The sequence below is a fragment of the Artibeus jamaicensis genome, unplaced genomic scaffold, assembly GCF_021234435.1.
Source record: "Artibeus jamaicensis isolate MK-2021 breed Jamaican fruit bat unplaced genomic scaffold, CSHL_Jam_final scaffold_847, whole genome shotgun sequence".
Taxonomy (NCBI): domain Eukaryota; kingdom Metazoa; phylum Chordata; class Mammalia; order Chiroptera; family Phyllostomidae; genus Artibeus; species Artibeus jamaicensis.
Window position 1 is genome coordinate 11,742,690 of NW_026522057.1, and position 20,265 is coordinate 11,762,954.

Here is a 20,265-nt window from a genome sequence, read left to right on the forward strand (position 1 = left end):
GCTTAGAGACCGAGGAGGATGCGGCGCGGGTTCTTGGAGTCCAGGGCTGCGGCCGCCGCCCACGAATAGGAGGCGGTGCGAGACGCGGACGGTGATCCGGGCGGGGGAGCGGGGTGGGGGGCGGCGGCAGGAGCCCGCGCCTGGCCCGGAGCCCGCCCGCCCGCCCGCCCCGCGCTGCTCCGCGGCGCCTTTTCTGCACCCGCCGTTCTGTGGATCGGGAGCCTCGGCCCTCCGCGTGGCTGCTACGAGCTACCTCGCGCTCGGCCAGGCCCCCTCCTTAGGGATGGCAAACTTGCGCCCTTTGGTCGCCTCCGCCAGCGCCGGTCCCCGCTCCTGCTGCTGACGGCGCCCAGGTGAGTGCTCGGCCCCAGACCCTGATCCGGCCCCGAACCGAGTCCTCCCCGTGAGGTCCGGAGTTTCCGCACCAGACCGCACTCGGGTGCTCCCCTATCTACCTCCGCCTAATTCTCCCCTGCCCGAACTGACTTCGTTCGGCACCTACCCACGCTCATCTCTTTGGGAACTTGCAAGCCTGCGGCCGAGGTCCTCTTCATCTCTGGTGAGTCCCTTTTCTGCCCCCTCCACTTACCCATCTTTGCTAAAGCGCCCCCACCAGTCCTGCCCACTCCTGATCCAACCCTTACCCCCATCGCAGTCCTCAGTCTCTCTCTATCTTAGCTGGGATCCGGGCAGCGCGCCCCCCCACCTTCATTAGAACCCCTCTCTCCAACCTACAGCTCGACCGTGTCGCTCCCTTTAATCCCTCCTCCTGGTCTGGATGCCGGGACCCTGCTCCTCTCTTCCACTTCGTCTCTGCCCGTAGTTTCTGCCTTTCCCAGCGCGGGTACCCCGACCATGCTTCCTTTCTTATTTCTGCCCGGCTCGCCTCCTCCCCCATATCTGTCCGGAGTCTCGCTATCTCTCGCCAATCTCTGCTGCAAGTCCCCTCCCCCTCAGCCTGGACTTCAAGCCGTGTCCCTCACGTCTGCTCGGAGCCCCCTTCTCTCCACCCGGGATCTCCACTGGTCCTGCATCCCTGGCTCCCGTGTCCATCTTTTGCCGGAGTCTATCTGCCCACCCTCATCCCTCTCCTCCCACCCCAGGGCATAGAGCCAGGCACCGATCGTGCCCTCCCGCAGCCCCGGGGGCTGGAATGATAGGCAGGGGAGGGAGTTGTAGGGTGTGGAGCTGAAGGCTACTCGAGAGGTCCTCTGGGTCCGAGTGAAGTCCTCCGCGCCGCGGCGGGTGCCGAGCGGGCGAAGGGTCTGGTGCCGCCGCGGGGGAGGGGCTCCCGGGCCGGGAGATGCTGCCTGCCTCCCCGCCTTGCCAGCTGCCGGCCGGGCCCCTGGGTGTCCTCTGGCGCCCCCTGCCCGCCCGCCCTGGACCCGCTGCCCCTTTTTCTTCAGCGGACAGCCCCAGGTTTCCGCAGCCCGAGCAGCATTGGTGGCTGCGGGACTAGCGCTGGGAAGTCCCTGCGGAGAGGAGGTTGGTGGGAGAAGCCGGGTGCCTTCTTGCGCTAGCCCTGCCAGCCCTGCCAGCCCTGCCGGAACAGCTCTGGTCGTCAGGCCCTATACTTTGGGGGTGGGGTGGGGGCTCATCCTAGCAGCAGTTCCGGAGCCCTTCAATCCGTCGGGCACAGACCAGCAGGACTGGCCCCCAGATTTGAGATGGTCTGGTTGGGCTTATGTGGGTTCCGGCAGGTATCTCTAGGAAGCTTCTGTCTGCCTACCCCAGTGCACCCCACTAGGTGGGAGGTGGGGGTGGAGGTGGGCTCTGCCTGGCTTGGGCCTGGAGTAGGCAGTGGGGGCATCCACCTGGCCCTGGAACCGAGCAGGCACCTGGGGAGTGTCCACCATGCTGCCACCGTGGTGGGAGGGTCAGTGCGGACTAAGGGCAGGGTAAGCCTGGTGATGGTGGAGGTGAGGGAGAAGGCCTTCCCGGGACCAGATTGGCAGAGATTTCTCCCTCTTCACTTCTCCTTTTCTGCCCTCTCCCCACCCCCCACCCAACTCTTTAGAAGGGAATAGATGTAGGTAAGCCCCAAAGTGGCATCCTAGCTTGTCTCCACGCCCTTTCCTCCCCTCCAACCCCCTGGGAGTGGAACTGAGAAGTGGTTAGGTCTTCAGCTTTTAGTCAGATGATCCGGGTTCTAAAGGTGTGTGACTTGGGCAAGCTACATCACCTTTCTGAGTCTCAGTTGGTTCTCTGTAAAATGGGTCAATGGTAACTGCCTCCTAGTTGCTGGGAGAATGACATTGGGTCATATAGAGTGTATGGCACCTAATAATGCTCAACAATAGTAGGTGTGTTGGGTTGTTTTGCTTCAAGGCCAAGGTCAGGCCTCTCTCCACTACACCTAATCACAGAAGAGAAACACAGAACAGGTTCTGGTGGCTTCACTACAACTCCCAGGATCATAAAGCCAGAAAATACCTCACCCTGCATAGTGGGGAGAGGAAGCCCCTGACTGCCAGCTCTCCCCTCCCTCACCCACCCTTCAGCATCCCACCGCACCACTGTGCTGCCGGGGTCAGCTCCGGTCAGGGTCCCTGAGGTCCTTGTTCAGGCACAGAGGCTGGCAGGTGAGACAAGTACAGAGAAGAAACCCAAGTAGGTCCTCCAAGGTGGGCCACCTGTTAGGGAGGGCCCACGTGGGAAATCGGTCACAGAGGAGCACGCAGGGCAGACATCTCCACCTCCCCCACTCAGGAGATCAGATGCCATCAGGAGCTTTCCCTGGGAGTTAGTGCTTCAGATCAGAGTTAGGGGAGGGCCTGCCCTCAGGGCCCCAGGGGTCTGAAGAAGCCTGGCTTTGGCATGAGTGAAGGGCGGGGTCTGGGGGCCTCCAACCCCTAACGTTCTGTTGTGCTGGAAGCCTGTGGGCAGTGTGGCCAGGCCTGTATCTCACCTGGGAGTGGCAGCCTCCCTCTTGCCCTGGCAGCCCAGACATTGGGGAACAAAAGCTTTCCGTTCCTGTAGCAACGGCGGGCTCCAGCTGCTGCAAAGTTCCGGGGAGGCGGGAGGGCGGCTGAGTCACCGCCCCCTCCCCCGCGGCCCACCCGGCACCGGTCCCGGGAGGCTGGGGGCCCGGCCCTCATCCCCCTCCTTATGGTGTGCCGGAGGCTCTCTGAGCCCCCCCCCCCACCTCCCGGGACAGAGAGACCCTCTCGAGAAAGAGGTGGATTCTCTAGGCCAGTCTGGAGGGAGGGGCCGCTCTGGGGGGGGGGGGTCGCCCCCTCCCTCTGATCCTGCCCACCAGCTCAGAGGCTGGATGGAGGGTGTGCCCCTTTCTGGATGCCAGAGCTCCGGGAGACCAGTCCTTGAGGACCTGGCGCCCACCCCCATCCCCGCAGGTGCGTGGGCCGGAGACTCAGAGGCCCTGACTGGGGGGTCTCTGCCTGGGTCCAGCCCGCAGCCGAGCGCCAGGGAGGTGGAGGGTGAGTGACGGGCCGGCAAATTGAAGCTGCCAGGTGCATAAACCGCCGCGCCCCCTCCCCCATTTGCCGCCCATCCCCAGACCGCAGCCGGGCTCCCGCTCCCCACAGCCCAGCTTCCCTGCTCCTAGCCGGCTGGGCGGATCGGGGGCGGTTGTGGGAACCCCGGAGACTCAGCCCTTGACTTGCGGTGCCCCACCCCGCCGCTCTGCCACCTCCCCTCGTCCCCCAACAGCAGTCTTATCTTGGCCTTTCCTGCTGCTTCAAAAGCCTCTGATTCCCTCACTGGCGCAGAAGGGAGGGAAGCCAGAGGCTGGGCAAGCCTGCGGACCTGGGAAGAAGGGGGCCTGAGTGTGCCTGGGCAGGGGTGGGATTCCCAGGTTTGCTGGGCAGACTCTTGGTGAAGGTGGCCCGAGGAGGGCCGGGAGTCCCTGAGGCTGAGATTACTCCATCCAGCAACTCCCCCCTCTCAGCCTTATGAGGGCCTGAAAGAGGAGGCCTTTTCATAATTCTCTCTTTAACCTCCTGACCCAGGAAGTGCTTCCTCAGGGCTGACCTCCATGTCTCTCCCGTTTAGCTCTTGTGCATGGAGGGGTTTGTGGGTTTGTAGGTGGCAAAGCCACGCTTGTGGTCCAACCCAAAGAGCCTTTCCAGAGGCCGCAGTTGACCTCAGCAGGGAAGGGGAGAGTTTGCAAGGTTCTGAGAGGAGGGGAAGGAAGCCCTCTCTGTGCTCTCCTGGTGAGGCTGAATGAGAGGGTACATGCACTCCCGCGGGCAGGGACCCCTTCCACAGGGTGGGAAACTGAGGCTCAGAGCGGTTAGTCCTGGCTAATAACCTACTCAGGCTGTCTGTGAGGCAAGGATTCTTCTAGGTCCCCTCCCGGGGGAGGCTCTCGCTGGTCTAGCTTGGCCTTGGGCTCCTTGCCTTATTTTGTGGGTAGGGAGTGATAGAAAGAAGGGCCCCTAAAAAGTCTTCTGTCACAGCAGGAACTGTGAAGGTTATACCTACTCACGGTGCAATTCTAGAAATTCTAGAATTGATGTGAAGGGGTCTGGGCGGGGTTAGGAGGGGATCGGTGCTAGAGAAGCCAGGCTGTGGCTCAGCGACTGCAGCCCTAGTGCTTCCTGGTGGGTCAGGGCGGTGAACAGGAGCCCAGGAGGGTACGGGAACACAAAGGGAGTAGCAGCAGGTCAGGTCCTGCCTGACACTTAGCTGTCATGTGCTGATGAGCCTCAGAGAGCCAGACACCTGTGTGTGTTCACACCAAAGAGCACCCTTGTATCTCTGCACATGTGAACAAGCATTTGGTTCTTTACACTCTCCTACCTGTGAGTGTACGCAGCCCTGTGCGCGTGTGAACTCACGCATCAGAGGTCTGCCCTCACTTATGTGCATGTATATCTCTTCACAAGCAGAACACCTGTGATCACCTGTTCAAGTGTGCATCTATGCAGATGTGCTTTTCTTTGCACACCTGCAGGGCACAGGGACGTCCAGGCTCATGTGTGTTGGTATCTGTGTGGGGAGATTCCCTACCTGCTTCAAGTGAGGGAGGCGAGGCCAGTTATAATGAGCTCCCACCTACCGTCCAGCCATGGCCTGAATTTTGCAGCCTGCTTAAAAATAATTGGGGGCAGTGGGGGGATTGGATGTCACTCATCATCGGCCACTGGCTTTGCTGGTGCCACAGCAGGCTGTGCAGACCGAACAGTTTAGGACAGGCATGATGTGGGCTGGGGAAGACCGGGGTCTGGTTCCTTTTTCGGCACTGGGGTAACAGTGGGGACAAAGCCTCTCTGGCTTCTGCTGAAAAACTCCAGCCGGGTCTTTGGAGGAGCGTGGGGTGGCTCCTCCCCCTAAGTGGGACTGCCTAGTGCTTGGCTGGGGAGGGGCAAGTGCTTCTTTGTGGCTAGGCCTTGGGCCCGGCTCAGAGTTGTAGCGTGTGGGGTCTGGGGCAGTGAGGAGCTCCGCGGCTGCTGCACAGGGATGGGAATTCTGGGGTTCTTATTCCTGTCCCCCCGCCCCCAGCTCTGGCCACTAGGTAGACTCCTGAACAGCTGAGAGGATATCTGTCCCCGGGGAGCAGCTTTGTGTTAGAAAACTCTAGCCACACCTGTGCGTTTTCCTGTTTGTGATTTAGTTCCCAGAGCTAATAATGGCTGGTCCATGGGGCCTGAAGACCAAGGAAGGAGGGGGGCAAAGCAAGAGGCTATTGGTGGATGAGAGAGAAACCCACGCTGGGGCCGCAGGTCCTGGACTCCAGTCCCAGCTTGGCTACTCTTGTGTGATCTTGAGGAGGTTGCCTCCTCTCTCTGAGCCTCATCTTTTTCCCTCTAATGTGGAACAAGGAGGCCCTAGGGGCCCATCCAGTGCTGTAAGCTATGCTGTGGACACGGAGGAGGAGGCAGTGCGGATCGCTTTGCGGGCAGGTCTGGAAGTGGGGCCGAGCAGGCTATGGGTTGTGGCCGTGTCCTGGCTGGTGGCCTGACTGCCTGGTATACCTGTCACAGTTGGGTTCAGGCCCTGCTGCCCTCCCACACCTGGAGGACATTCACACCTGCTTGGAGCTCAGTTTAGGGCATCACTTTTGGGAAGGGGGAGAAGGTGGAAATCAGTGAACTCTGGTTTCCACTTTTAGGAGCCTGAAGACTCATGCGAAGTGTGAGCCGGCTCTGGGGAAATAGCAAGGGTCAGAGGTCAAGAATGGGTGGTGCAGACTTTCGGGCCGAAGCTATGGGAGCTAAGAGCAGGGAGATGGCCTGGTGGCTTCACCAGGAGTGGCAGGCCCTGAGCCAGGCCTTGGAAGACAACCCCTGGCTAGAGGGGAGAAGGGATCGAGAGCAATTACTGCACCCATTTTGCAGGTGCCTCTCCTGCTTGCGTCCACCAGGAAATCCGCCGCAGCAGCACCCCTGACGTTCATGCTTGCACCGCCCTCCCTCGCGCATGGCTCCGGTTGTGCGCAGTCCCTGGCACACTGGTGATAACGCCTCCCCTTTCTCTCCCACTCAGTAGAGCAAGTGAGTGAGAATGACATTGTTCCGGGAATAACCTTGAATTGCTCTGATTTATAAAAAAGCAAATCGTTGTCAAACACCGCTGCTTTGACAATTACTGCTGGGTTACGCGTGGCACACCCCACAGCTGATCACGACACACTGCGACTGTGAGCCGGGGCTCTGGGGAGCACAGGTGGGCTGGTGGGCTGGTGGGCTGGGGCTGGATCTGCCAGGCAGAGGTGCTTATGGTTGATAGGACTGACCAAGAGCCACAGGAGAACAGTGAGAACAACAACGAATGTTTGTTTCTTAAGTGTTTGCAAGATGCTAGGTACTTTCCCAAGTGTCTTCATTGCCAGGTAAGCAAACCGAGGCTCCCTTGCCTAAGATCATACAGGTGGTCTTAGCCACGAGGCCCACTACCTACAGCTGGCCACGAGCGATTCAGAGCCCACGTTCACTGTGCCTGGCGCCACTGACACTGTCTCTCTCCACAGGGCAAGGGACATAGGATGACCCCAGCCTGTCCCCTCTTACTATCTGTGATTCTGTCCCTGCGCCTGGCCGCCGCCTTCGACCCCGACCCCAGTGCCTGCTCTGCCCTGGCCTCTGGTGTGCTCTACGGGGCCTTCTCGCTGCAGGACCTCTTTCCTACCATCGCCTCGGGCTGTTCCTGGACTCTGGAGAACCCCGACCCCACCAAGTACTCCCTGTACCTGCGCTTCAACCGCCAGGAGGAGGTGTGCACCCACTTTGCACCCCGCCTGCTGCCCCTGGACCACTACCTAGTCAACTTCACCTGCCTGCGGCCTGGCCTGGAGGAGGTGGGGGCCCGGGTGGGGCCGGAGGCCGGGCGGCTGGAGGAGGAGGAGGCGGCAGCAGCCGGGTTGGAGCTGTGCGGTGGGTCCGGCCCTTTCACCTTCCTGCACTTCGACAAGAACTTTGTACAGCTGTGCCTGTCGGCTGAGCCCTCGGAGGCTCGGCGCCTGCTGGCGCCCACGGCCCTGGCCTTCCGCTTCGTCGAGGTCTTGCTCATCAACAACAACAACTCCAGCCAGTTCACCTGTGGCGTGCTCTGCCGCTGGAGTGAGGAGTGTGGCCGTGCTGCCGGCAGGGCCTGTGGCTTTGCCCAGCCGGGCTGCAGCTGCCCTGGTGAGGTGGGGGCCAGCCCTGCCGCTACCACACCTCCAGGTCCCCCTGCTGCCCACACCCTGTCCAATGCCCTGGTGCCCGGGGGTCCAGCCCCATCTGCTGAGGCCGATTTGCACTCAGGGAGCAGCAATGACCTGTTTACAACCGAGATGAGATATGGTGAGTCTAAGCTGAGCCTGGGTGGGGGTGCCTGTGTCCAGGGGGCTGATGGTGCCTGCTGGTGCCCATCTTGGCAGGTTCTGGGGCCATTCATACAGCCCTTCACCCATGTCCCCTCTCTCTGTGTCAAGCCTTGTCTAGATGTCGGGGTCACCAAAATGGACTAGAGTCAGACCTCCCTCTTGAAGAGTTTGCAGTCGGGGTGGATGAATGGGGCAGATCAGACAGTGCATTGTGATAAACCCAAGGGGGGGACCGCCTAATCAGGCAGTCAGGGAAGGCTTCCTGAAGGAAGAGGAACAGGAGCAGGAATCCGAAGGACAAGTGGAAGTGAGCCAAGTCGAAGGGGTGGTGAGGGCCTTCCAGGCAGTGCGAGCAGTGTGTGCAAAGGCCCAGACTGGGAGTGGCTGTGGGAGGCTCTGGCACTGCACGTTGACAAGTTTGCCTGGAGGCTGGAGTAGTCAGGCAGCAGGACTGTGTTCCTGCCACATGGGTCACTGATTTTTGGCAGTGGCCCCAGGGTCAGGGCACAAAGAGGCACAGAAGAATGTGCCTGGGTAAAGAGGCCCCAGCTTCGAGCCTGCCTTGGAGGGCTGGGTTGGCTCAGCTCCCGGTGTCCACTGTCTCCCTGCTCTGGGCCCATGTCTTCTGGGACTGAGGCCGCCAGCTGCTAGAGCTTCCTGCTGACTGGGCAAAAGCTCCCCGAGCCCTTGAGTCCTGCCTGCTCTGCTCCCACCCCAGCTCCCTTCTGCCAGCCCTCCTTCCCGCTGCTTCAAGGTCCCAAGCTCCTCAGCTCGTGCCTGCTGAACACTGCTGTCCAGGGACTGGCCAGGGGGCCTGGCAGGCTGTGGGGTGGGAGGGAGGCAGACCTGGGACCTGGGTCTCAGCCCTGGTACTAACAGGAAGTTCCCTCCCCTCCATGGGCCTCAGTTTTCCCATTTGGGATGACAGGTGCTGGCCGGCTATCATGAGGATGTCTTGCAGGGGTGTAAGTCAGAGGGGCATCTGGACTGATGACTGAGAGTATCACAAGGAGGCAGAGGGTCTCGGGTGAAGTGTCAGTGATTTGGGGGAGGGGCTTCTCAGCCTCTGTGAGACATCTGGCATCATGCCCAACCATGACAAGTGCCCAGTGGCCTTGCTCTGGCCTCTGTCCTAGGCCAGGTTGGCTTTTCATCAGTGGTCAATGAAGCTGTCCCAGTGACAGTGAGGCCACGGGCAGGTTACAGGCCCTGGAGGCTGGCCTGGGATTTAGTGCCTGCAGGAAGAAATTGAATTTCACCTCTTTGTCGAATGTCTGAGGAGAGTGTCAGGCATAATTCAGGAGGTTTATGGCTCTTCCGGCCTGGCTGCCACGGCCTGTCGCTCTGCGGGGCATCCGTCCTGTTCAGCAGAGGGTGGGTTCCTCTGCTAGCTTTCCCCGTAGTCTGTCAGCCTGGTAGTCTGTGGTGGACGGACCAAGGCCCTGCCCTCCTGGGCAGGCTCCATCTGGGCAGGCTGCCATGCGGAGCACAAAGCCAGAAGCTGCCAGCTGGGCTTGGTTGAAGCCAGAAACAGGTTGGTTGGTAGCTTGGGTGTCACTGGGGATCAGAGAGGACTGGTTATGGGAAGGGCACTATTGTTCCTTCGGTCATCACAGCCTCCGCAGCAGCCTCTGTGACTGAGGATGGATGAGGTTTGACAGCGAATGTCCCTGGGCAGGAGGCCCGGTATCATTTCTGAGCAGGGAGCCCCGGGGGGAGTTGCAGGGGGTGATGTTCCCCTGTACCTCCCATCTATTCCCAAGCCTGACCATCTCCCCATCCCCCTTGTCCTGCTTGGCATGTTTCCAGGCTGCTCCATGGGCTTGTCTGCAGGAGGGTCCTGTGGGCAGTTGCAGGGCATGATGGGGCATCAGTCATCATAAGTGTGCTCACATAGCACATTGGGGTTCACAGCTGGGCTGGCACAGCCTCTTTTTCTCCCCTGGTAAAGCAAGAGACTCTTCCTTCCTCTCTGCCACCTCCTCCCGTTTGCCCGGTCTCTCTGGGGCAAGACTCAGTTTGTTCCATGTGGCAGGGAGTGTCTGAGGATCAGCGGCATTGTCGGGCCCACGGCACTCTGTGCCAGGTGGCAGCACCACCTTTGCCAAGCCCTTGGCCTTGTCTCCATGCTTCTCTTCACCCTCTCCCCACTGGGCCAGCTGGACACTTGTACAGACTGTAGGAGAACCGGCTGGCACGCAGAGCTGCCAGATTGAGGACAAGGTTGGTAGGGATGGTGGTGAATGGGAAGACCAGGACCTTCCTGGCTCCTTTGCCAGGTACTGAGGCAGGGAGCTGTGCTCACCTCCTCTAGGACACCCCAAGTAGGATCAATGGCAAGGTCAGGTGGGGCAGGGCTGGTGGGTAGCGGAAGAAGAGCGAGCACCGAGGCTGGGAACTGGTGGGTAGTGGCCAGCAGAGTGGCTGGGCTCGCCTCAGAGCCGAGCACATTTGACAAGAGTGTACGGGCGCCTGTTAATTTCACGCAAACTGCCTTTGATAGATCTCTTGTTATTTTTGGTGAGTTGAGCCATAAATTTGTGCCATCTTGCTGCCGCAATCTGTTAAGTGGGGAAAAGAAGAAAGGGAAGACGGCGGGCAGGAAGGAGCCCAGTGGAGGACTGGTATGGCAGCCGGGGCAGGAGGGCGGGCTCTAGAGGTGGTGCCGGCTGCAAAGCCCAACTCCTGGGGGCTGCCGACCTGCAGTGCCTGCCCGCTGATCCTCCGTTCCTGAGGGGGCATCAGCCAATGGGGATGGCCATGCAAAGTGACACCTGGGAGAAAGTATCTTTCTCTCTTGCAGTCCCTCTCCCTCCTCTGCCACGCTCCCTGCTGCCCCCCAGAGGACCTGTCCCACCCTCGGCTGGTTGCTGCCAGCCCATCCTCCCTGTCATCTGGGCTCTATTCCTGAGTCATGGCCAACCGGTGAGCCTGGGGTCCCCTGAGTGTCGGGCCTGGGAGGCAAGAGCTAGTTCAGATCCCCGTTCTGCCACTGCTGCTTGGACAAGATGCTGCCCATTGGGACCTCAGGGCCCCCGTTTCTCGGAGCGTTACTTCCCTGATACCGCCCAGAGTGAATCCTCACTGCAGTCCACACTTCTCAGCCTGGCATTCCAGCCCCACGAGCTTTCCGGCCCTCCCTGTTATTCTCCCCTGCCCTTTTCCAGCCAGGGTTCCTCACTGGCCCCTGAACCCCTTGCCTTCTAGCCTCCCTGCCTTTTCTTGGGCTGTTCCCCTCACCTGGAATGCCCTTTGTCCTCAGTTATCCAGAACTTCTGGGTCCTAAGTATAGCTCAAGCCCTGTCTTCTCTAGGAAGCTGCCTCTCGCCTGTCCAGCCCAGTCCTAGATTGCCCTTTCTCCTCTCCGCACGCAGGCCCTGCCTTTGGCCAGCCTGGTCTGGTGGCAGGAAGTGGGGCCTTTACCTGCCTGTGTGGGTAGGGCTCAGACACCAGGGAGGCAGGGCCTCTCTCTGGGTGGGGTGGAGGAAGACCTAACACACGCAGCGTGTTTTCTGGAAGATCCTTCCGGCCCAGAGCTGTCTGCTGGAGCTCCGTGCTCTCTCACGGGATAGAGAATGGGGTACAGGCTCCCCCAGACTTCTCAGCAGGGGCTGAGTCCAGCTCTTCCATCTCACACACCTTGGTGTCTCTATCAGAGTGGAGTTTGTCCTAGGCCTTGGGCCACCTCCGAGCGAATGGGATCCGAGGTGGACAAGGCATCCCCTCTGCCCTCTGGTGGGGGGAGAGTGACCACTAGTGTACAGCGGTCAAGGCCATGGGCTGAAGCCAGCCAGCCCCAGCTTCAGTGCCTGACCCCACCGCTGATTATCCGTGTGGCCATGGCTAAGTCTCTTTGCCCCCATTTCTTTACCTGCAAAATGGGATGGAAGAGCTATTCACAGAATAATAGTGAGGATTAAGGAAGAGAATGTGGGTAAGTACTTAGCACAGTGCCTGGCACATGGTTAACCCTTAATAAATAGTTGCCTGTTGTCACAATGTAGTGTGACAGGTGGGATGCGGCACAGGTGTCGATGTCAAGGGAGGAGCGCGAGTCCGGGATTGGACCACAGCACGGGAGAAGGTGACCTCAAGGAGAATCCAGCTGGGTTTTGAGGGGTGAATAGGAATTCACTAGCCTCTGAAATTCTTCCTCAAGTTGACTTGCTTTTTAAATTTATTTTACTAAAAAGAAATTTCGTATCATAAATGGAAAACCCGTAACACTTATTTGAAATAGAAGATAACCAAGGAAACGACCACGGTGAAAACAGTGACATTAGGAAATTTTTGCGCCACCCTCATCCCTCTTCTCCGTGTGTTAGAAAGAGAAATCAGCGTGTGCTCAGGGAGGTGTTAACGTCTGGGAGGCCCAGAGACTTCATCTTTCCTGCATTCGGAAGGGTGAGAAGTAAGGTGCCGTCTAATCCATCATCCAAACTGGGACTTTTATGAGGTTATAAAGGGAGTAGGGGGTACTGTTAATTACACCAGGGCGACAGTGCAGCCTGGACTATCCCAGGCAGATTAACAAATCGTCACCCTAATTAAAAGAGACCTGGAAAGGGGGTAAGTTTCTTCGTCCGTGATCCGCAGTTGTTCAACGGTGCCTTTGTGAGCCACCTCCGGGCATCTCCTCTTGCATCTTCCTCTTGCTCTGGGAAACCCCATGGGAGAAAGGGCTTCCGAGGTGGCGGGAACAGCCTGTGCAAGGGCGTAGACGCGTGCACGAGCCAGGTACAGGGAGGTACATAGAATGGCATTGCTGGATGGAGTACCCACCAGGGTGGGAGATGGGGTCAGGGCTCTGACTGGCATTTGAAAACATTGGGACCTTACCCAGATGGCCACGGGCTTTAGTAGAGCAGCAAAAAGATGGATGTTGTGGGGGACTTGAGGGAGACAGGGTGAGTCAGATATGGTCCCTGCTCTCGAGGAGCTCCTGGCTTTGCAGGGGTGGTGACAAAGACCCAGCTAGCTTCAGTGGGAGGCTGGGCAGACAGGCCAGCAGCTTGGGGAGGAAGTCATGGAGGGGTATTGGCATCCTGGCTGGGTTTCAGGTCTCACAGGACACCCAGTTGTACCGAACTGCAAAGGTGGAGCCTGGAAGTTCCAAAAGCCACCTCCCTCTGTCCCTGTACCCCTGGGACTCTGGTGCACTATGGGGAGCAAGAGGCACTGCCGGGGCTGGGGAGCCATGTACCAAGGGGACCAGTTGGTGCCCAGGGCTCTGGGGCCAGCCTCAGGGAGGAAGCAGAGAGCCTGGGGACTGTTTTGTAAATCGCACAGCTCTCTGTGTGAAAGTGATGATTATCGTGATTATTTTTAACAAGCTCCCCACAAAAGGGGCCGAGGGGGTTGGACTGTGTGGAGTTTGGGGGGGCAGGGTCTGCAGTCCTACTCAAATGGCAGAGCCTGTGCCCTCTCTGCCTGCTAGTGCCAGGGGTGAGACAAGAATGGCCTCTGTGTGGTCGGGTGGAGGAGCTCTCAGGGATATCTGGCCCATGTTTGCTGAATGCCTCTCTTGTGTGTCTGGCTGCCCCGAGCTAGGTCCTCTGTGCAAGAGGGGAGAGGCAGATTGAGACCCTCCCTCGGGGCCCCTGAGAACTGCAGCAGGAGCCAGCCTGGGGTCTAAGCCACAGGAGAAGGGACCAGCATACCCAAACCCCCGTGCGGTCAGCCTCGGAAGGCTTCTTGGAAGGGGTGGCATTTGACATGTAGAAGATGTTAGCATATTGATGTGCAAGGAGGGAATTCCAAGGGGGAGGGAACACCATTAGCAGATGCAGGTACAAGGGGGAAACATTTGTATATTCAAGGGAAAGCAGGAGGGGGTCGCAGCTCCTGGTCATCGGGAGGCTCTCATGCTCCGGGATTTTGTTCATTCTCACAGTGAACCTGTGTTGGGAAGCGTCATCTTGACTTTCGGTTGAAGATTTTTAAGTTCAGAGAGGTGGGACAGCTTGCCCAAGGGCACACAGCAAGACAGAGGCAGAGTTGGGAATCGGGCCCCCAGCTGTGTTCTTCCCATACTTTCCGTGGCCCCGAGTGCCTGGCTGCCTGGCGGGGAGGGGAGGGCAGGACCGGAAGGCCAGTGGGGGCCGGAGCAAGCCAGGCTCAGAGGTTGACACGGTGGCTGCAGTCGTGGGGAGCCACTGAAGGTTCCTCAGCAGGGAGTGTGTCTGGGGCCAGACTCCTAGACAGTCACTTCAGAGGCCACAGAGGACAAGTAGGCTCACCTCGGGGGTGGGCTAGTTGTGCAAAGGGACAGTTGGAAAGTGGTGTGAAAACAGGGTAACAGAGGCACGTCCGCGGGGCTTTGGTGGGGCAAGGGAGTGGCTTGGGGGCCCATGGGAATTAGGAAAGGTGTCTCTGAAGGGGTCGGAGTTGAGCTGCACCCTGTCGGAGCCAGTGCAGTTTCGCAGTTTCGCGGAGTGAGCACGGCCTCCAGAGTCAGACAGGCCTGGGTTCGAATCCCCGTCGGCCTCTCTCCAGTGTGCTGGAGCCTCATTCCTTACCAGCAAGTGGGGGAACATGTCCTAATGAGGGTGAAGCGACGTGATGTAGGGTGCGTGGTGACTGGCACGTAGCAGTTGTGCAGCAAATGTCACCTTGTTCGAAACAAAACAGAACCGTTCAGGGGTGGCCCCGGGAACCCTGTCCGGGACAGCAGGTCTCTCTGTGCTCCCATCAGGCAGCCAGGTGGGAAAATGACAGATTGCAGGCCCTTGAGCTTCAGAGCCCCTGGTCCAGCAAGGCCTCCAGCTCACTGGGCGGGACACTCGAGAGTTCTGGGGGTGCTCACACCCCTTCCTGGACCCTCTCCTTTTCCTCTTGGCTCAGCTTCCTCCCAGACGCCCCCTGTTCTGTGCCCTGGGAGACTGGGACCTGCACGTAATAGATGCTCAATAAACATTTGTTTATTCTGACACTTCTGATCTTCTCTGTCCTCTTCCTCTTCAGGGAGAACCGGCTTGCACATATGGGGAAATAAGATGCTGGCCACCCCTCCGAGGGAGGGTGGCAGGGGTGGAGGGGAGCGCAGGCAGTGCGGGTCCCAGCCGTGTGGCCTTGGACTTGTTCCTTCCCCTGTCTGGCCCGGCCCAGGAGGCTAGGAGAGGGACTCAAGCTGCACCTAGGACTTGTTTCGATTTTCAATTAGGGCGGATCCTAGCAACCACCAACCATCACCTCTGGTTGTGTTGTGGGGCTGGCCCTTGGCAGCTGGGGAGTGATGGGTAGAGGACTGGAGACCTCAGGAAGCAGCGTGAACTCATGACAGGCAGGTCAGGCTGGCTGGTCACGCGTCCCTGCTTGGTGGTTTTCCTGGATGCCAGGCTGGTGGGGGCTTGTGACGGATACCATGGTGGTCAAGACACCAAAATAAGAGCCAGATAAGGGGACTCTTGGCTGGATTTGCAACAGGTCGAAGGCATCTCCAGAATGTTTATTCATAAATGGGTAGAGGGCTGCTGGGCAGAGCTGATACTGAAGATTATAAATGACTGTTTCCAGTGACCTGCCCCCACCCACTGTGAGGTGGGGGTGGGGAGAGGAAACTAGGAGGAGTCTGTCCATCTGTGTTTGCTGATACCTCCCTGGGCCAGATTCTGTGTGGACGGTCACTGCAGTCGGGGAGGTGGCTCACGGGCAGCCTTTCTTCAGAGGCACATGGGAGGGGAGTTCAGACTGTGAGAAGGTGGAATCATCTGTGATGAGAGAGCACAGAGAAGAGGGGCAGCCAGTTCTGCCTGGGGAGCAGGGGTAAGGAGGACTTCTCAGACGTGAGATCATTTGAGGTGGGTTTTGAGGGTCGAATTGGAGTTTTTCAGGCAAAGAGGGTGGGGAACAAGCAGGTGGAAGTTTGAGAGGGGACGGTGATCCTATTTTGGACATGCTGAGTTTGAGGGCCCCCCATCAGGAAACCTGTTCAGGAGGCAGGAGACTACACCGGAGTCGAGGGGGGGGGCTCTGGGGGTAATGACTTGGAACAGCAGTGCGGAGGGGTTCATTAAGCCTGGGGATGGATGCGGAGGGTGCAGTGAAAACAGTCCAAAGTGTGAATGCCCGAAGCAGCAGGAAGATAGACCACTAGGGAGACTGGTACGGGGGAGCCAGAGAGGCAGGAAGTCAGGGAAGGGAGTATTTCAAGGTGGGGAGAGGCAGCAGGGTCCAATGTGTCTCGGGCTCAAGTGGGATGAGACCAACAGTGTCCGCAGGGTGTAGCAGCCAGGAGGGTAGTGAGGACTTTGTAAAGAGCGGTTTCTGTGCAAAGATGTGGTCAGAAGCTAGACTGCAGTGAATTACCAGGCGAGGTGACATTTGAGCAAGGACGTGAGTGGCAGGTGAGAAACCAGAGTGCCAGCTGTGAACCACTCATGGATGGCAAAGGGAAGCCGGAGGGCAGTAGCGGGAGGAGGAAGGAGGGTCAAAGACGTGTTCCCTCTGGAATGGAGGAAGCCCGGACACGTTCATGGGCTTCGATGAGGAGAAAATGCCGATGGGATGGCAGTGGGAGGGTGGGTAATGGATGGAGCCCCCTGAGAAGGCAGGAGGGGTGGGGTGCAGGCCCAGGCTGAGGCGCTGGCCTTTGTGTGATCTGTTGGAGGGATGGGATAAGACCGGGGGAGGCTCCTGTATCAGAGCTTCTGCTTTCTCTGTAACAGAGCTGGTTGCTGAGGGGGTGGGTGGAGATGGGCTAGAGGAGAGAGGTCAAGGTCTGATGCAGCTGGCAAGCTGGAGCATGAGGAAGGCAGGGAGCTGAGAGGGGTTGCTCAGCAGCCTGGACGCCCAGCGGATGTGCAGCCCTGAATCTGTCGTGGTACCAGTTGGCACAGCTGTGAGTTTCTTCAGCAGCCTGGGGGTGGTCGTGGAGAAGGTGGCTTGTCACGGGCTCTGGGGCAGGCATGGTGAGCAGACTTGGGAGCTGGCATGCACATCACCAGCACCTTCTCAGTGGTCCCAATGGCGGCAGGGCCCAGAGTGAGGCCAGAAGGCACTGCGGACGCTGTTCATAGGGAGGAGGCCTGGGGGCTGAAGGGTGGCCTGTGAGGGTGCAGAGGGGTGGAGGTTGGGAGGGGAAGGGAGGGGAGGGTAGATGGCAAGAACGAGCCAGACAGTTTCTACTCCTGAGCACCCGCCACAGGCCAATCAGGTGCTAAGAGCTCTGTGGCCTGTGGTCAGGGAGTATCTGAGAGGTAAACATGGCATCAGAGAGGCAGCAACATGTGCCCAAGGTCACACAGCTGGTCAGGGTCCACGCCCCAGCTGGGACCGAGGGTTGCCTGACTCCAAAGATGTCCTAGAGGCCCAGGTTTCGGAGGTGGTGGAGAAGTGCGGGGGACGTCGCAGAGCAGGCCTGAAGACCAGTGGCTGACGTGGTGGGAGGGGCCTCAGCATGGAGACCGGAGCTGGGCTGGGCGGCAGCTGAAGCCCCCCTGGACAGCAGGTTCCCTCAGAGCTTTTTCTCTGATTCAGAGCCTGGACTGCGCAGCAGGAGCTGGGAAGAGTACAGTCCTCTTGGGTTCTTTCAAGCACAGAGTGCCTGTTGTGTGCTGATGTGGCTTTTAGGAATAGGAGGGGGCTTGGGGGTTGGGGAGAGGAGTACCTTCCGGTCTGGGGACAGCCTGAGCCGATCCTGGTCCCCAAATGCTCTTCCATTCCCACTTGCCCAGCAGCCTCTACATGGGCTGGGTCTCTCCCCTCTGCATTCATGTCTGCCCCCATTCCTACTACCCAGCCTGTGGGGGTCGGGCCTGGATGAGCTCATATCTGAGCAGGAAGGCCTGGCTTTGGAGAATGGGAGCTCCCAGCTCCTCCTCCAGCACTGGTGGCGCTTCCAAGGCCTGGACCAGACACATAAATCAGTGCAACCAAGAGCCCTGTGGGCCCAAGGCAGCATCGGTCTCCTAGAGGACTGCCGCTCTCCTGGGCAAAGGGGCAGTGGGAAGAAGGGTCTGCTGGGTGTAGACCCTCTAAGCCTTTAGGTCTCAGAGAAACAGCCTTCCAACCTGTGCCTCCAGGTTATAGTCCAGTGCTGCTTGGGGAGCCAATTCTAGGCCCAAGACCCAGCCCCTGACTTGGCATGAATCATGTCCTGGAGGCAGGCTGGCAGGGGGGCGTCACAGCTGCCAGCTTGGGTGTTTGTCAGCCCTAGGAGTCAGCCCTCTGAATGGAAAGAACTTGGGCTCCAGGCTGGCCAAGCTGTGTGGTCTGGGCCAAGTCACTTTCCCTCTCTAGTTTTCAGTTTCCTCCTCTGCACGTAGAGGTGGGGTCCCTACTTCCCAGGGGAGGATTAAAGGAGATAGTGTGGACAGTACTTGGCACAGAAGTCTGCCAGAGCTCATGAATGTCAGCGGCCACCCCCTCCAGTCTCCCCTGGTGTGCCTGAGGCAAGAGGGGGAAAAGAGCTGCAGTGAGGCTGTGGGCGAGTCCTGTGTGGCCTTCTGTGCCTCAGTTTCCTTATCTGTAAAGTGGCAGCGGTGGGGCAGAGGGCAGGACTCAATGCAGCATCGTCTGCAGTTGGTTCTACACCCTCAGGCTGAGGTTGAGCAAGGCTGCCTCCTCGGCGCCACTCTGGCAGGACAGAGCTGGCCTTGGCTAAGCGCCTGCTGCCACCTCCGTGTTCCAGGTGAGGAGCCGGAAGAGGAACCAAAGGTGAAAACCCAGTGGCCAAGGTCTGCAGATGAGCCTGGGGTATACCTGGCACAGACAGGTAACTGGGGCCCGCCCCCTCCCTCTGTGGCGGGAGCCCGACTGTGGTGTCTGGTGGCATGTGTACTTGGCGTGTGCCCGTCTGCGTCTGTGTCCTGGAGCTCAGTCGCATTGCTCTGCTCTGTGAGGCCTGTGGGCAGGGCTGGGTTGCCTCCTGAAGGGCTCGTCACTTGGGGTCAGGGTAGGAGGATGCCCGTGAAACCCAGTGCTTGCAAGGTGCCCCCTGCCGCCGACACTGTCCCTCTCTTGTAGGTGACCCGGCGGCTGAGGAGTGGTCCCCGTGGAGCGTGTGTTCCCTGACGTGTGGGCAGGGTCTGCAGGTGCGGACCCGCTCCTGCGTGTCCTCCCCCTATGGGACCCTGTGCAGCGGGCCCCTGCGGGAGACCCGGGCCTGCAACAATTCAGCCACTTGCCCAGGTACGCCCATCCTCCCCGACTGGTCTGCCTGCCAGGTTACATCCTGCTTGAGACTTGGGCAAGTTAATCTGCCAGAGATGGTTGCCTTCTGTTGCTTAGCAAACTTGACTGCCCCCCATACTGTGCCCAGCCCCACCCAGGGTCCTGGGGCACGGAAGTCTTGGGTCTGGTAGTCAGGCTTATCTTTTACCCTTCTTGCCCTCCGTGTTCCCTGTGCTCTGGCTACACCAGCACCCCTTGCATTTTCTTACCCCCCTGCATTTCCTTATTCTAGTCCTATCCCCTGACCCCCCCACACCTGGGCTATCAAAATTCAGCTTGACCTTCAAGATCTAAGACAATCGCTGCTTTTAAAAAAATGAAACCTTCCCTGACCAATCCCCAGCCTCTGACTCCCCATCTCATTCCCCAGGAAGCCCCCCATGGACCCTGAGGCCTTCCCCAGTGCAGCATGGAGTTGAGAATGTGCATGTGCTTGCCTGGGACTGGGGTCTGAGGTGGGGGGCAGCTTCTGCCAGCCTTGCTCCTCATGCCCTGAGGGAGTGCAGTGGTGCCTGGGGCTGGCTAGCTCCTGGCTGTGGAATTAAAGTAGGGCTACCTGGGAAGGAGTCTTGACAGCTGGGGGCGGAGCAGGAGCTTGCACAGGGCCAGGGCAAAGCTGTGTTCTGGAGTGTGAGCTCTGTGTCAGTGTCCATGTAGAGGTTCTTGTCTACTGTGTGTCCGTGCACTTGGGGGCAGAGGGGCACCTCTCTTGCTCCAGGCCTGCTGTGTTGGCTTCCTGCTCTGGGTCTGGGGGCGGGGAGGGGTGGGGAGGGAAAAGGCAGGGCAGGGTGGGGTAGATCTTGAGTTCTTTCCTAGGCTTTTCTGTGCTCCTGGGAGAGGAGGGCCCCTGGCTCCCCTTCTGGGTCGACTCTAGTCTCCCTGTCCTGGTGTCCTGTGTGAGTTTGGAATGTAAACCCCTTTTATCCACATCCCCCAAAGGGTGGAGTCCTGGGGCCAGGACCGAACCAATGAGGAGTGGTCACAGAACTGCTGGAGCTCCTGATTGGCGGGTGGATGGGCAGTGGGCGGGGCCAAGGTGCCGCCCAGCCACAGGCCACGTGCTTCCTTGCAGTGCACGGCGTGTGGGAGGAGTGGGGCTCCTGGAGCCTGTGCTCCCGCAGCTGCGGGCGGGGGTCTCGGAGCCGGATGCGGACCTGCGTGCCCCCCCAGCACGGCGGCAAGGCCTGCGAGGGTCCTGAGCTGCAGACTAAGCTCTGCAGTATGGCTGCCTGCCCGGGTCAGTAGCGCCCATGGGCTTCCAGGCGGGCGCTGCCCAGCCGGGTGGGGGTCGGGAGACTTAGAGGAGACAGTCAGGTCCAGTGCCC

At 59.4% G+C, this 20,265-nt stretch overlaps 1 protein-coding gene across 6 annotated transcripts in view; it reads left to right on the forward strand.

Annotated features, from left to right (window-relative positions):
- The first annotated feature begins 206 nt into the window (after window positions 1-206).
- Window positions 207-20,265, forward strand: part of ADGRB2 (adhesion G protein-coupled receptor B2) — a 35,697-nt gene continuing 15,638 nt past the window's right edge. For 4 of the 6 annotated variants that reach the window (XM_037149778.2, XM_037149780.2, XM_037149779.2 and 1 more), the window contains exons 1-5: window positions 207-353; window positions 6,932-7,745; window positions 18,399-18,482; window positions 18,734-18,898; window positions 20,013-20,177. In XM_037149778.2, coding sequence (XP_037005673.2) covers window positions 6,947-7,745; window positions 18,399-18,482; window positions 18,734-18,898; window positions 20,013-20,177 — 1,213 coding nt within the window. In that variant the 5' untranslated portion in view covers window positions 207-353; window positions 6,932-6,946. The remainder of the gene's footprint in view (window positions 354-6,931; window positions 7,746-18,398; window positions 18,483-18,733; window positions 18,899-20,012; window positions 20,178-20,265) is intronic. The other 2 variants (XM_037149783.2, XM_037149782.2) reach the window with 2 other exon arrangements.